The 14,744-nt window shown below is 38.2% G+C and overlaps 1 protein-coding gene across 3 annotated transcripts in view; it reads left to right on the top strand.

Moving 5' to 3' along the window:
• Positions 1 to 11,395, top strand: part of LARP1B (La ribonucleoprotein 1B) — a 95,248-nt gene extending 83,853 nt beyond the window's left edge. For 2 of the 3 annotated variants that reach the window (XM_075543814.1, XM_075543811.1), the window contains exons 15-19: positions 4,749 to 4,912; positions 5,323 to 5,467; positions 6,538 to 6,647; positions 7,416 to 7,543; positions 10,198 to 11,395. In XM_075543814.1, coding sequence (XP_075399929.1) covers positions 4,749 to 4,912; positions 5,323 to 5,467; positions 6,538 to 6,647; positions 7,416 to 7,543; positions 10,198 to 10,443 — 793 coding nt within the window. In that variant the 3' untranslated portion in view covers positions 10,444 to 11,395. The remainder of the gene's footprint in view (positions 1 to 4,748; positions 4,913 to 5,322; positions 5,468 to 6,537; positions 6,648 to 7,415; positions 7,544 to 10,197) is intronic. The other variant, XM_075543813.1, reaches the window with a different exon arrangement.
• Positions 11,396 to 14,744: the final 3,349 nt, after the last annotated feature.

Here is a 14,744-nt window from a genome sequence, read left to right as displayed (position 1 = left end):
TTAAAAAAAATCATTTTATTGGGGGCTCATACAACTCTTATCAAAATCCATACATACATCAGTTGTGGAAAGCACATTTGTACATTTTTTACCCTCATCATTCTCAAAACATTTGCTCTCCATGTGAGCCCCAGGCATTCAGACATTTCTCATAAACCTATCTCAACAGGCACATGTCAAATTCACACATGAACCAAACCACATTTTCTCAAAAAAAATTTAAAACAATGTAATTATACATTAACAATCTGTACACGAGACTGTGCTGCTGTTTATATAAAATTGATAATATTTCACATTATACAACATGTGAAATACTGGGATCCATGTACCGCAAAGGTCCTTTGGATTGGTTAATATGACCATCTCTACTGCATTGTTTGTCTTTACACTTGATGCTCACTTTTTAAGAACTTTTTTGACTGTTTATATGTATTACTGAAGCATTCCTTTCATGAATGAAACCAAGTTTCTGGGATTAGTACTCAATTTAAGTTTGCATCAAATTGACGCTTATTTCAAGATTAGAAGGCATATAAGAAAATGAATTTGGATATATATTTGTCTCATTAAACAAATAAAAGTCAGCCTAAATGTTAGGAGGTAAATGCAAATGCTTTCTGTAATTTTCATTGAGGAAATGTAAATGCATCAAAATGATCCGTCCTGTACACCTAGTGTAAATACAGTAGAAAAGTGTCTTCAGGAAGTATACTGTGTTAACCAAGACTTAGAGATTACCTTAATTTTTTAGTTGGAAGAGTTGGTGCAAACAATTTAGAAGTGGGGATATTAGTTTTAGACCTTTTGAGTCTTGGAAGTGTGTGATAGATGCAGATAAAGGTCTCTAGAGTGCAATTGTATGTCTATGGGTTGACCACACAGCAGTGTCTGTGGGCTAGAGGAGTGGTGAGTGTTATCTGAGAAGTTCTTCTAGGGAGAGTGTAGAATGAAAAGAGCTGACATTCTAGGGGAAAGCTTTGAAGAAAAATATCAGTATTTGGGGCCAGATTGATAAGAGAAACAAATCCAGCGACATTTATATATGTGTAAGAAAGAGCGTTATATAAAAAATAATTATATACCAGGAAAACAACCCATCCTAGTCCAATTTAAGTCCAAAAGCCCCTCTTTAGACTCATGCAACCCCATGCAATGATGCAGAATGCCGGAGCATCACAGCCTGGTGGGTGCAAAATCGTGTGTATCCAATGGTAATAGAAGCATTAAAGGGCTCCGGTAGGTCCCAAAGCTACTTACAAGCAGGACGGCGAAGACAGAGGGGTGGGGTTTCCAGGGCTGTCTTCATGAGAAAGCCACACCCACAAGGAGACACTATCAGACCTGATTGACAGGTTGAATACTGGCTACCTCTAGTTTTGTAACTACCGCAAACCACTCCTCGTCAACTTGAAACCTTTACTCAACTTTTTAGGCATACATAATTTTTAAAACAAAGATAATAGTAAAATGACATTTGTGCTTAGCACGATAAAACTAAAATGTATACAACTGAAAATGTGCCAGCCTCTTTTAAGCATAATATTCTATAAGTGAATGAAACAAAAATATTGTATGTCTAATAATTGCAGTTGTGTGAACACCTGCACCATAATCTTATAAGCACGTACTCCTACTCCCCACCCATGAAAGCCAGCCACTTCATGCCTTTATTCCCCATTTTGGGTTTCTCTACGACCCATTTATATCAACCTAGTGCTCTCAGGAGACCAGTATGTTCACTGATGTGAGGAATCCTCATTCCAGTTGGAACCTTGTAAGTCTGCCTCCGTAAATCAAATCAAATCAGGACAGGACATCCGTAAAGACAGCAGCAATATGTACCGGTTCACAGGCTCAAAAACTCATATAAACTACATTGTGCCAATTGCCCAGATGTCTCATTTTACTTTTCACCATAATTCATTCATTCATTCATTCATTCATTCATTGATTTTCAGCAATAAGGGAGATATGTTGCTTGTAATAGCCGTGGAGTCATTGGTGCATTTAGTATGTATTGGTCTTCACTTTTTTTTTAATGACCATTTCTGTATCTTTCTTTTTAACAAAAGTAGGTTTATATTAACAGTATGCTTGGGCTTTGCCTTGCTTTTTATTAGCCATTCTGACAATTTCATTTGATTGGTGTGTTTATACTGTTTGCATTTAATAAAATTATTAATATAGTTTGATTTAAATTTATTTTCTATTTGTCTGATCTGTTCTCTGTTCTTCTCTCTTGCTGTTTCTTTTTAAAAAATGAGTTTAATTCTATTTTATTTCTACAATTTTTGGTTTATATTTGTGTGTGGTTTTGTGTGTGCGCGCGCTGGTTCTTTAGACTTGACTATACATTTTTAACTCATAACAGTTTACTTCTGTTATATAAATTTCATACATTGTGTAAGAATTTTATAGCAGATACTTATATGTCCTTCCTCACTTCATTTGTGCTATACTTTGTCAGTTGTTCTTTCAATTAAAAATGGTGTTCCCAGCTTTCCCCCAGATCCTGGATGTTTCCTCCCCCCAATTACCATGATCCGAATTCATCCTTGCAGGACTGGATAGGGCAGAGGTTGTACACTGGTGCATGTGGGAGCTGGAGGCACAGGGAATCCAGGGTGCATGATCAGGACCAGGGGTCTGAGGGGCGATACTGGGAGAGTAGAGGGTGAGTGGGTTGGAAAGGGGGAACCAATTACAAGGATCCACATGTAACCTCCTCCCTGGGAGATAGACAGCAGAGAAGGGGGGAAAGGGAGACTCCGGATAGGGCAAGATATGACAAAATAACAGTCTATAAATTATCAAGGGCTCATGAGGGAGGGAGGAGCGGGGAGGGAGAGGAAAAAAAAAGAGGACCTGATGCAAAGGGTTTAAGTGGAGAGCAAATGCTTTGAAAATGATTAGGACAAAGAATGTACAGATGTGCTTTATACAATTGATGTATGTATATGTATGGATTGTGATAAGAGTTGTATGAACTCCTAATAAAATGTTAAAAAAAAAACTTTCAGTAACATTTAAAAAAAATGGTGTTCCATGAAAACAATAGCTGGTTCAGCTCAAAACTTACATGAGTACTTAAGCCAGTCATTTTACTTCAATATGCCACACAACAAGTTCTTTATGTCTGCCTCAATCTTCACGCTTCATTAAATGCATCCCTAAGGTAAACTGGTGTTCCTGCAGATCCCCCCTCTTCTCTGGCCCCCCCCCCCCCACATTTCAAATATGTAGCAGGTGAAGAATACAGTGACTGATAAATACAACTTGGGGACACTTGCTTTTGTGTGGTCATTAGAAATGGCAACACAATTAAAAGCGCAAATATTTTAGTATGAAAATTTCTTAATTTAGCAGTCTTCCTTAAAGGTTCTTGGAAACCCTTAAGGCTCATAGAGAACATTACAACATTTTTAAAACCACAGACTTAAATTAGTGCTGTAGGAAGATCAAGTTAGTTACAAAATAGAGGGGAGTGGGTCTGGAAAATCAAGGAATCTAGTTATTTCAAGTAAAACAGGAAGAAGACCTGGATTTGAATAATAGCCTGGAAACAACAAGGCATTGATTTCAAGAATTAGAATTGCATGTATGATTTTGGGATAATGAGATTATTGCCTTAATCTTTATGCCAGACTTTACTCCTTTCTTTTACTTGCCCAATTTAATATTAGTAAACCAGCACAGTAAGTGGAAAATAGGTTTAACAAAAACAATAAGGTATCAACAATGATACCTTAAGAGTACTATTCCCTGAGCTCAATCAGCAACCAAGCTAAAATGTAGAGTTAAAATCCTTCAAAACTGGATTCCTCATCATCATCCGTATCCCAATGCAGAGCTTCAGCTGGTGTGAGGTCATCATAGACACTGTCCTCACTGAGATCGCCGTCATCACCATCACTGCTGTCATTGTCATAAAAAGCACAGTCTTCACTACCATCCACAGCATTACTAATATTACATTTCTGGAAGGCACATCGTACCATGTCTTCTGGAATGTCTTCCGATGCATCTGGAACCACTTTGCTATTAACTCTATGTCAGGCTTCAGGAAATGTCCTCCTTTTGTTAGTCGGGCTTTACCAGATGACATTCATTCATGCCACATCCCTCGCACACGGTCTTTAAAAGGCTTATTCAAAGATACATGTCATAGTACGGCTCTGATTGGTTAGATGTGAGTAAACATTCAAAGCCCTGTAGTGTCCGCAGGGGTTTGAATGAACAGCAGAGAAAGGGCAATCACCTGCGAGATACTGGGCGCTTGACCGTTTCCTGGGTGTGGGGGAGGGGGGCAGCGAGATGTTACACCTTGCTAGGGCACCATTGACCTGTGTATAAGCCGAACCCCAGTTTTTCACCACATTTTTTGTGTTGAAAAACTCGGCTTATACACGAGTATGTATGATAAATACTCTGAACAAATTTTAACTAAATTAATAAAATACTAAATAAATAAATTTATAAAAGATCTTGAAAATGAACAGATTATTTAGTTACCTGATTCTACTTATATTGTTTTAGTTTGATAATTTTATGACATGTTTTATCAACTTGTGAATTTACCTATGTGTTGAACATAAATAGCACTTTAGATGCTTCTTTAATTTAGGCAAATTTTTAGGAACTTTTGGTTACTCAGACTTCCTTCAATGCAGAAATCCAGTGCAAATTAGTTTAAATACTTGGTTTTTGTACTTTTGTTAAAAGGCGTTTTTCTTCCCTTTTTGAAGCAGTTCAAATACTACATCACCTTCAGAAGGCACACCACTAGTAGGAAGTTATGGGTGTACCCCTCATTCATTGCCAAAGTTTCAGCATCCTTCTCATGAACTTCTGAAGGAAAATGGCTTTACCCAACAAGTGTACCACAAGTATCGTCGAAGATGTCTGAACGGTATGATGCCTGTTGTTTATTTGGCTATATTTAACATTAAAATATGATTTTTAAAATTTTTAAGTTGTTATTTAATAGTAAAATAGGCATTTTTATTTTCTTATAATCATCTTAAGTAAATGTCTCTGTAAATTTTTGCATGACAGACATTAAAACATAGAATTTGGCATATTGCTCCTGTTTCTATTAACACATAAATACATTGTAACTTTACCTCCTTTTTTTCTAAAATTTTACCAGTGAGGTAGAAAATAGATTAACATTTGTCTTCAGCTTTGAAAAAACCTAAATGCATTTTGAAGATTCACATTTCTGCTTTCTTCATTAAGAAAAGTAAAATGTCTATTATCTTGAATTTTGAAAGTATGCCTTATATGAAAAAAATGTTCTATTATTTTAACTTTCTCCAGATAGAAAACGCTTGGGAATTGGCCAGTCCCAAGAAATGAATACCCTCTTTCGTTTCTGGTCCTTTTTCCTCAGAGATCACTTCAATAAAAAAATGTATGAGGAATTTAGACAACTTGCTTGGGAAGATGCAAAAGAAAATTACAGGTCAACTATTTTCTAATATTTTTCTACTTAGAGTTTTGAAATAATAGTAAACATAGTAATGAAATGTCTTGATTTTGTTTGGACAGTGAAATTAATTGGAGGGTGGGATGTATTGGTACATAGAGCATTACTCTAAAACATAGCAGCTTAAGGCAACAAATATTTTTTAATTCACAAGGTTTTTAGAGATTGCTGGGCAATTCTGGCGCTCGGTGCCCTGTGAGTTTGTATTCAGGGTACTGGGCAGAGCTGTAGTCCCTGGAGACTCCCCACTGGCTGAAGGATCCTCTTTTCAAGCTCATGGATGAAGCTGTTGGCAGGAGGCTCCAGTTCCTGGCCACATGGGCTCCTCCTCCTTATAATAGCTCCCAGTTTGGGGTTTACTCAGAAACAAGTGTACTTAGAAGAAAGCATTCTCCTGACTCATGAACCTTGAAGGAAAATGGCTTTACCTAAGAATTAGCATCTTTTTTTACCCAGTGATTACAGCTCTTTTAGCAAAATGTCTACAATTAATGATATTTTACACCAGAATTGGGGGTCTCAGTAGCTATGTAATTAATATATCTTAATGAAGTTGAAGGAGCCAACTACACCTAAGATCCAAGACAACGGGGTACGGTCTTTATCTGGAGTGAAGACTATATTCTAGAAGATTTATCCAGGCACAAACACCAATATAAAACTGGGTTTGGAAAAAATCTAAAACACTCCTAATTTGCTATTCAGTCTACTGACCAAATCCCCATCGATAACGAAAAGAGAAAACTATCCTTCTAAGGAAGCCACGTTCGAGCTGTCAAATGGTTTCTTTTGTTCTGTGGGTTCCTTATACTTTCATGGGGCCTACGATGGAATCAGCAAAAATAGAGCTATTTGGATTACTACATGGATTACTAAAGGATCAACTCTTGATGAAACATAAACCTACATATTAAAAATGCATTTAGAAATTTAATTTTGTTTGGGATTACTTATACCATGTGTGCTTATTTCCACGTAGCTAAATATGAGATGATGTATTGTCATAGCAAAACTTTGATTATAAAATTTTTATTCACTTTCCACAGGTATGGGTTAGAATGTCTGTTCAGGTTCTATAGTTATGGACTGGAAAAAAAATTTAGACAAGAAATTTTTAAGGATTTCCAAGAAGAAACCAAGAAAGACTATGAATCTGGTAAAAATAAAAATATTTATTCTCTATAGAAATTTTAAGTCTATGAATATCTAGGGAAGGAATTCATAATTTTTTTCCTTTCGAGCAAACTATTTAAACTCTAAACCATTATTGGTGGTTCTTGGTGAAGGATGGGGCACTATATAGTAAGAAGGCACTTTCTGTGAGATGTTAGACAAAATCTCCTCCCAACTGTTTCTTTGGCTGGATCCTAGATATGCATCCTATTTCTGCTGCAGTAAAACCTACAAAAACCGGCCCGGCCTGTATAAGGCAGACACCTGTCAGAAAAGAAAATATTTTACACTAATAGAGAGCGATAGAAAATTGTAAGGCTATATCCAGTCAACAGTGAAAATGATTGAGACCCAAGAAAACAAGACTGCCCCAGTAAGTTCTGGCACTCCTGGGATTCACTGTGCTCATTTGTGTGATTTTGGTCAAGTTTTTTAAAAAAAAAACCTTTTTAAACTTCAGTTTCCTCATCTATAGTACACACAAGAAGACTTTTCTTACAGAATTCAATTTAGATATATAATAAAGCACTTAGACAAATACCTGTCGTATAGCAAATGCTCAATATAGGTGTTAAAATGTTAGCTGCCATTATCATTAATTCATGATATATCCAATTCTCAAAAACTGTAGATAAATATATAGTGTAAGATAAATAGTTTATCCCCAAATCACTGGTTGGATCATGTTCACTATAAATCACCTTTTAAAAGTTTTATCTAATTGATAATGTATATTTTTCTTTATTATTAGGTCAACTATATGGACTAGAAAAGTTTTGGGCTTATCTAAAATATTCTCAATCTAAGACACAATCTATTGACCCAAAACTTCAGGAATACCTCTGTAGTTTTAAGAGGTTAGAAGATTTCCGCGTTGATGTAAGTTTTAAGTCCTTCATTATTATTTTTTAATCATTTTATTGGGGCTCGTACAACTCTTATCGCAATCCATACATCCATCCATTGTATCAAACACATTTGTACGTTTGTTGCCATCATCATTGTCAAAACTTTGCTTCCTACTTGAGCCCTTGGTATCAGCTCCTCATTTTTCCCCCTCCTTCCCTGCTATCCCCTCCCTCATGAACCCTTGATAATTTATAAATTATTATTTTGTCATAGCTTAGTGTCCAACGTCTCCCCCCGCCCTACTTTTCTGTTGTCCATCCCCCAGAGAGGAGGTTATTTATATGTAGATCCTTTTAATTGGGTCCCCCTTTCCACCCCACCTTCCCTCCACCCTCCTGGAATTTCCACTCTCACCTCTGGTCTTGAAGGGATCATCTGTCTTGGATTCCCCTTCAGTATTCTTTTTATTAACTTTACAATTTGATCTCATACCAATGGCTCTCTTTGTTTTTAATTTTTATATTTAACTTTTGTTGAGAAATACCAGCTTTTAAAACAGGTGCAAAAACAATACACTTTTTTTGTCTGTTAACCTACCCCTTACACACACACACCACCACCACCACCACCACCACCACCACCACCACCACCACCACCCACCCCCCACCCCCCGTATTAACATCTTACTTAAGAGTACAAAAGCTACGAGGGTTCTAGTTCATACATGCAGGGTTTATTCCAAACAAGATATGTTTGAAATTTGTCTCAGTGATCAGTGAGACTTGTCTCAATAGTACACTAGTCATGATTGTGTGCCTTCAAACAAAACAGAAGGTCCAATTAGAATAGTAGCTTCTGATGGGATATGTTAAACCCTTGAATTTCTAGGCAAGGCAGAAAAGTTAGCTCAGAAGGTTGTGGTGACTTTGTTTGTTTGAATATGCCAGAGAGGTAATTTTGATAGATTTTCTTGAAGGATATAGGACTATTCCAGGGACTTATTAGAAAGATACTAAAAAATTTGAAAAATACATTGTTGGGGGATGAAAAAGGCCAGGAAAGTGAGGAATTTTGTTTTCATCATGACAATCCACCTACTCATTCTTTGAAGGTAGCGAGGCTTGTCCTACAAGAATTTCATTGAAAAACTTTACAAGTTTATAAAATCTTTGGCTTTAGCATAGAGAGATAGAAACAGTTGTTTTCAGAAATAGGTTAAGGCAATGACAGAAAATAATAGCTTCACATTTTGATATTTTTGTTTCATAAAGCTTCCTATGACTTTGAACAATACAATATAACTGTACGTAGTATAATTCAGTTCACTTTTGTTTAGATAAGTTCTCATTTTAATTACTTTCTAATTCACAATTTGAAGAATTCTCAGTTTTTAGTATACTTTTAGGCACTTAAAGTTTTTTTATAAGGTTCTGATGGAAGTAGGGTGCCCCACAATGTTAGGGCAAGAATAGTATGTTCATATGTATAGGCAGGGTAGTAGATATCAACAATTTGATTCCAAGAGGAAAGGAACACTTTGGGGAACAATTGAGATGAACAAAAGAACAGAGAGCGGAGGGGGTGAAGAGAATCTATTACAGAAATTTTTAAAAGCAGACTTAAATTATCTGGAAGGAGGAGTGCTAGGTCCATCTGAGTTTGCTGTTGAATTCATTTGTCTTGCAGTTTTGTGTAAGTGGATTGGATGGGTCATTTTATTGTAAATGCCTGCACCACTAGAATCAAGAGTTATTTTTCTAGGGTTACCAAAGCAGTTCAGCAGTGTTCTCACTTTTTTTTTTTTTTTTTACATTTTATTAGGGGCTCATACAACTCATCACAATCCATACATATACATGCATCAATGGTATAAAGCAGATCCGTACATTCTTTGCCCTAATCATTTTCAAAGCATTTGCTCTCCACTTAAGCCCTTTGCATCAGGTCCTTTTTTTCCCCTCCCTCCCCTTTTCCCCCCTCCCTCATGAGCCCTTGGTAATTTATACATTGTTATTTTGTCATATCTTGCCCTATCCAGAGTCTCCCTTCCCCCCCTTCTCTGCCATCCATCTCCCAGGGAGGAGGTCACATGTGGATCCTTGCAATCAGTTCCCCCTTTCCAACCCACTCACCCTCTACTCTCCCAGCATCGCCCCTCACACCCCTGGTTCTGAAGGTATCATCCACCCTGGAGTCCCTGTGCCTCCAGCTCCCATATGCACCAGTGCACAACCTCTGCCCTATCCAGTCCTGCAAGGTAGAATTCGGATCATGGTAGTTGGAGGGAGGAAGCATCCAGGATCTGGGGGAAAGCTGTGTTCTTCATCAGTACTACATCGCACGATGTTCCCACTTTTTAATAGTCATTTATAGTAGTGATTCTTGTCCTATCTGAACAGAAATAAGTCAGACCTCTTTTACATACAATGGAAGCTGTCAAAAGGTAGCCATTGTCTTAAATTGGCCCTCTATGAAAATACTAGTCTAGTCTTCTATATTTCTTGATTCTTACACCTCTTATAGAAAAGTCCTGTAAAGCTAGCTTTAAAAAAAAAAAAAAAGGTATCTTTTCACTCACAGTCCCCCCGTCCCCCAACCAAAACCTGGCAGCTTAAAATTAAAATAGCATGAAGGAAAGGGCTAATAGTAAAAGCTGTCAACTATGTGTGTTTCATGATTTGCAGCCTCCTATCAGTGAAGAATTTGGAAGGAAAAGACATCCATCTACTTATGGAGAGGAGAGTAGTCAACATAGACTCCCGCCTAATTCCTCTTCAAAGCCACCAAATGCTGCTACACCTACATCTGCCAATCAGCTGCTGGTCCCAATAAACTCTTCCAGAAGGAATACTCCACAGGAGTCCGTTGACAACTTACACCAGAACAGTGCTGCCTTGCTTTCAACAAATGGTGAATTGCATGAGAAATAGACTCTAAGAAAGTTGTTTGCCCTTGAAATCAACATCTACATCAATATTTATTTGAGACAAGTCTTTTGATGCTTACTTGTGAGAATCAGAAAAAAGAAAAAGGAAGAGAAGTGGTAATTTTTTTCCTAGCAAGACAAATTCCTAAAACATATTCTCTGATTTCATGAACAAAGATAGTTTTGGGGACCTTTATTGACATCTTCCAGTCATATATTTTGATCTCACTGTTTATTTTTCAAAGCTATTATTTTTAAGAGCAGCATTCTATACAGATATGCAAAAACATTAGGAATGCCTGACACTCCAGCTCATACTTCTTAAAGAAGATATAGTAAGTTGTGCTTATCTCTTCTTTAGAGCTTTTGTAAAAAATCTAAATTACCCCACTATCAATTCATATTTGAACTTACCAGATGTAAAGGAAGATTACATGTTTTCTTAAATTTAGAAAAAGAATAGGAAATGATAAGTTTTCTTTTAGACATATTGTTTAAAGGAAAAATAATTTTTTCCCATAAAAGTAAAAGTATATAAAATGATTGCAGCTACATTGAAGTCTTTACACTTTGAATTCTGGGTTTGGTTTTTTTTGTGTTTGTTTTTTTGGTGTGACATTTTCTGAATAGGAAGGGTTAACTTATGATTGATTATAAACTTGCACAGGTAATTGGAAACTGGGTTGGGCTTGGTTGGGATATTGTCCTAAATTAATTAAATCTTGCACTGTTTTAAATGTATGTGTTGTTTGTATGTAGGTGAGTATGTCATAAGCAGCCAGATCATCTATAATTTGAAAGAAGTACTTAAGTTTTCCTTTAAATTTGTTTTATGCTCATAAAGTGTTTTCAAGAGTTAACAAATTTATTTCTAATTTTTATTGCCATTGCAATTAATATAAATGATTGTTTCAGTTTTGGGGGAATTAAAAAATAAAGTGCTTATTTCTAAATTATTTGCATTGATTCATTATTTTCTTTTTGTTTAGAATAGAGGTGAAAGCTGTAATATTTATAAATTCTGTTAGTGGACCATTATGTTTTATGAATGAAGTTTCAATTATAAACAAAATTATCTTTATTTAGCACAACCTATTGTACATGCTTATTGGCAGATCTAACTAACTGCAATATATAAAGTTAATTTTTTTTAAGTGGGAGGTATATTAGACTAGATAAAGAAATCTAAGGAGGCTGGTGTGTAAGAAAGAGCTTTATATAAAAGAAAGAGCTTTATATAAAAGCTTTATATATTGAGAAAACATCCCAGTCCAGCTCAGATCAAATTTATAAGTCTGATACCAGTCTATAAATTCCTCTTCAGACTCATTGCAGCACATGCAATGCCATCAAATGCAGAAAGGTCACAGGGCAGTGGGTGGAAAGTCTTGTGGATCCAGTGGAAGTGGAAGCATCTCACTACTGGTGTAGGTCTCCACGTGGCTTCTCCAGCTCCAGGACTCTGGATCCATCAATACAGCTCCATCTGGCTTGTCAACAGGAATGTCTTGTAGGGAGAGTGTGTTCTGTGCCCAGGGAGGAAGATAAAAGTTTAGAAGGCCATGCCCACACAGAGGCCTCATTGGCTATGACCTGATTGACAGGAGAGACTCCACCCCTTTGCTCAAGTTGACAGGAGATTATAACTGCCACAGGGGGAGTAGTAGATGTCTCATTGCCGCCGCCCCCCCATTTATAATCATAAGATAATTTAATTTCACAATGGTTATACCGAACAGTATTAAATATATTTAAAGGGTCTCAACATTCATTTTTTATAGAAAATTATTTGTAATTTTAATCATTTTATTAGGGACTCATACTACTATTATCACAATCCATACATACATCAATTGTGTAAAGCACATTTGTACATTCATTGCCCTCATCGTTCTCAAAACATTTTCTCTCCACTTAAGCCCCTGGCATCACTTTCCTAATTTTCCCTTCCCTCCTCCCTCCCCACTCTCTCATGAACCCTTGATAGTTTATAAATTATTATTTTGTCATATCTTGCCTTGTCAGACGTCTCCTTTCACCCACTTTCTGTTGTCTAGCCCCCAGGGAGGGGGGTCACATGTAGATCCTTGTAATCAGTTTCCCCATTCCAACCCACCCTCGCTCCACCCTCCCAGTATCGCCACTTACACTACTGGTCCTGAAGGGATCATCCACCCTGGATTCCCTGTGTTTCTATCTGTACCAGTGTCCATCCTCTGGTCTAGCCTAACTTGCAAGGTAGAATTGGGTTCATGATAGTGGGAAGGGGCGGGGTGGGAGGTGGGAGTGGAGGGGGAAGGGAACATTTAGGAATTAGAGGAAAGTTGTATTTTTCACCGTTGCTACATCTCACCCTGTCTGGCTTCTCTCCTCCACGAGACCCCTCTGCAAGGGGATCTCCAGTGGCCCACAAATGGGCTTTGGTTCTCCATTCCGCACTCACCTCCCCCCCCCCGCCCCCCGCCTTCCCCTGCCTCCACACCCCCATTCACTATGGTAAGATTTTTGTTCTGATGATGCCTGATACCTGATCCCTTCAACACCTCGTGATGGCACAGGCTGTTGTGTTTCTTTTTTTTTTTTTTTTTTTAACAATTTATTGGGGCTCATACAATTCTTTTCACAGTTCATATATATACATACATCAATTGTACAAAGCACATCCGCACAGTCTTTGCCCCAATCATTTTTTTCTCTTTTCTTCTTTTACATTTTATTAGGGACTCATACAACTCTTACCACAATCCATACATATACATACATCAATTGTATAAAGCACATCCATACATTCCCTGCCCCAATCATTCTCAAGGCATTTGCTCTCCACCCAAGCCCCCCGCATCAGGTCCTCTTTTTTTCCCCCTCCTCCCTCCCCATTCCCCCCTCCCTCATATGCCCTTGGTAATTTATACATCGTAGTTTTGTCATATCTTGCCCTATCCGGAGTCTCCCTTCCCCCCTTCTCTGCTGTCCCTCTCCCAGGGAAGAGGTCACATGTGGATCCTTGCAATCAGTTCCCCCTTTCCAACCCACTCACCCTCCACTCTCCCAGCATCGTCCCTCACACCCTTGGTCCTGAAGGTATCATCCACCCTGGATTCCCTGTACCTCCAACCCTCATATGCACCAGTGTACAGCGTCTGTCCTATCCAGCCCTGCAAGGTAGAATTCGGATCATGGTAGTTGGGGGGAGGAAGCATCCAGGATCCGGGGGAAAGCTGTGTTCTTCATCGATACTACCTCACACCCTAATTAACCCATCTCCTCTCCTAAACCCCTCTATGAGGGGATCTCCATTGGTCGACACTTGGGTCTTGGGTCTCCACTCTGCACTTCCCCCTTCATTTAATATGATATATATATACATACATATATACATATACACATATATACACATACATACACACACTTATATCTTTTTTTTTTTTTGCATGATGCCTTATACCTGGTCCCTTGGGCACCTCGTGATCGCACTGGCCGGTGTGCTTCTTCCATGTGGGCTTATTTGCTTCTGAGCTAGATGGCCGCTTGTTCACCTTCAAGCCTTTAAGACCCCAGACACTATCTCTTTTGATAGCCGGGCACCATCAGCTTTCTTCACCACATTTGCTTATGCACCCATTTGTCTTCAGCGATCCTATCATGGAGGTGTGCAGTCAATGATACGATTTTTTGTTCTTTGATGCCTGGTAACTGATCCCTTTGGGACCACTCGCTCACTCAGGCTGGTGTGTTCTTCCATGTGGACTTTGTTGCTTCTGAGCTAGATGGCCGCTTGTTTATCTTCAAGCCTTTAAGACCCCAGTCACTATCTCTTTTGATAGCCGGGCACCATCAGCTTTCTTCACCACATTTACTTGTTCACACACTTTGGCTCCAGCCGTTGTGTCGGGAGAGTGAGCATCATAGAGTTCCAATTTAATAAAAGAAGGTATTCATGCATTGAGGGAGTGTTTGAGTAGAGGCCCAAGGTCCTTCCGCCACCTTAATACTTGACCTATAAATATAGACACATAGATCTATTTCCCCATCCTCCTATATATATTTGCATGTACATGTCTTTGTCTAGACCTCCATGATTGCCCTTTGACTCCTTGCTCTTTCCTCCATCTCCCTTGACTTTCCTCCTGCCCTACTACCATGCTTCATCGCCACCTGGGCTAGAGTATACCTCTTCTCTAAGCAACCTTACCCTTGATCATTTCCCACCAGGCCTGCCACTCCCACTTCTCTACCATTTGGGGTCCCATGCTGTTGTGTTTCTTCCATGTGAGCTTGTTGCTTCTGAGCTAGATGGCCGCTTGT

Source organism: Tenrec ecaudatus, chromosome 3 (genome assembly GCF_050624435.1).
Source record: "Tenrec ecaudatus isolate mTenEca1 chromosome 3, mTenEca1.hap1, whole genome shotgun sequence".
Classification (NCBI taxonomy): domain Eukaryota; kingdom Metazoa; phylum Chordata; class Mammalia; order Afrosoricida; family Tenrecidae; genus Tenrec; species Tenrec ecaudatus.
This window is presented reverse-complemented; position numbering and strand designations above follow the sequence as displayed.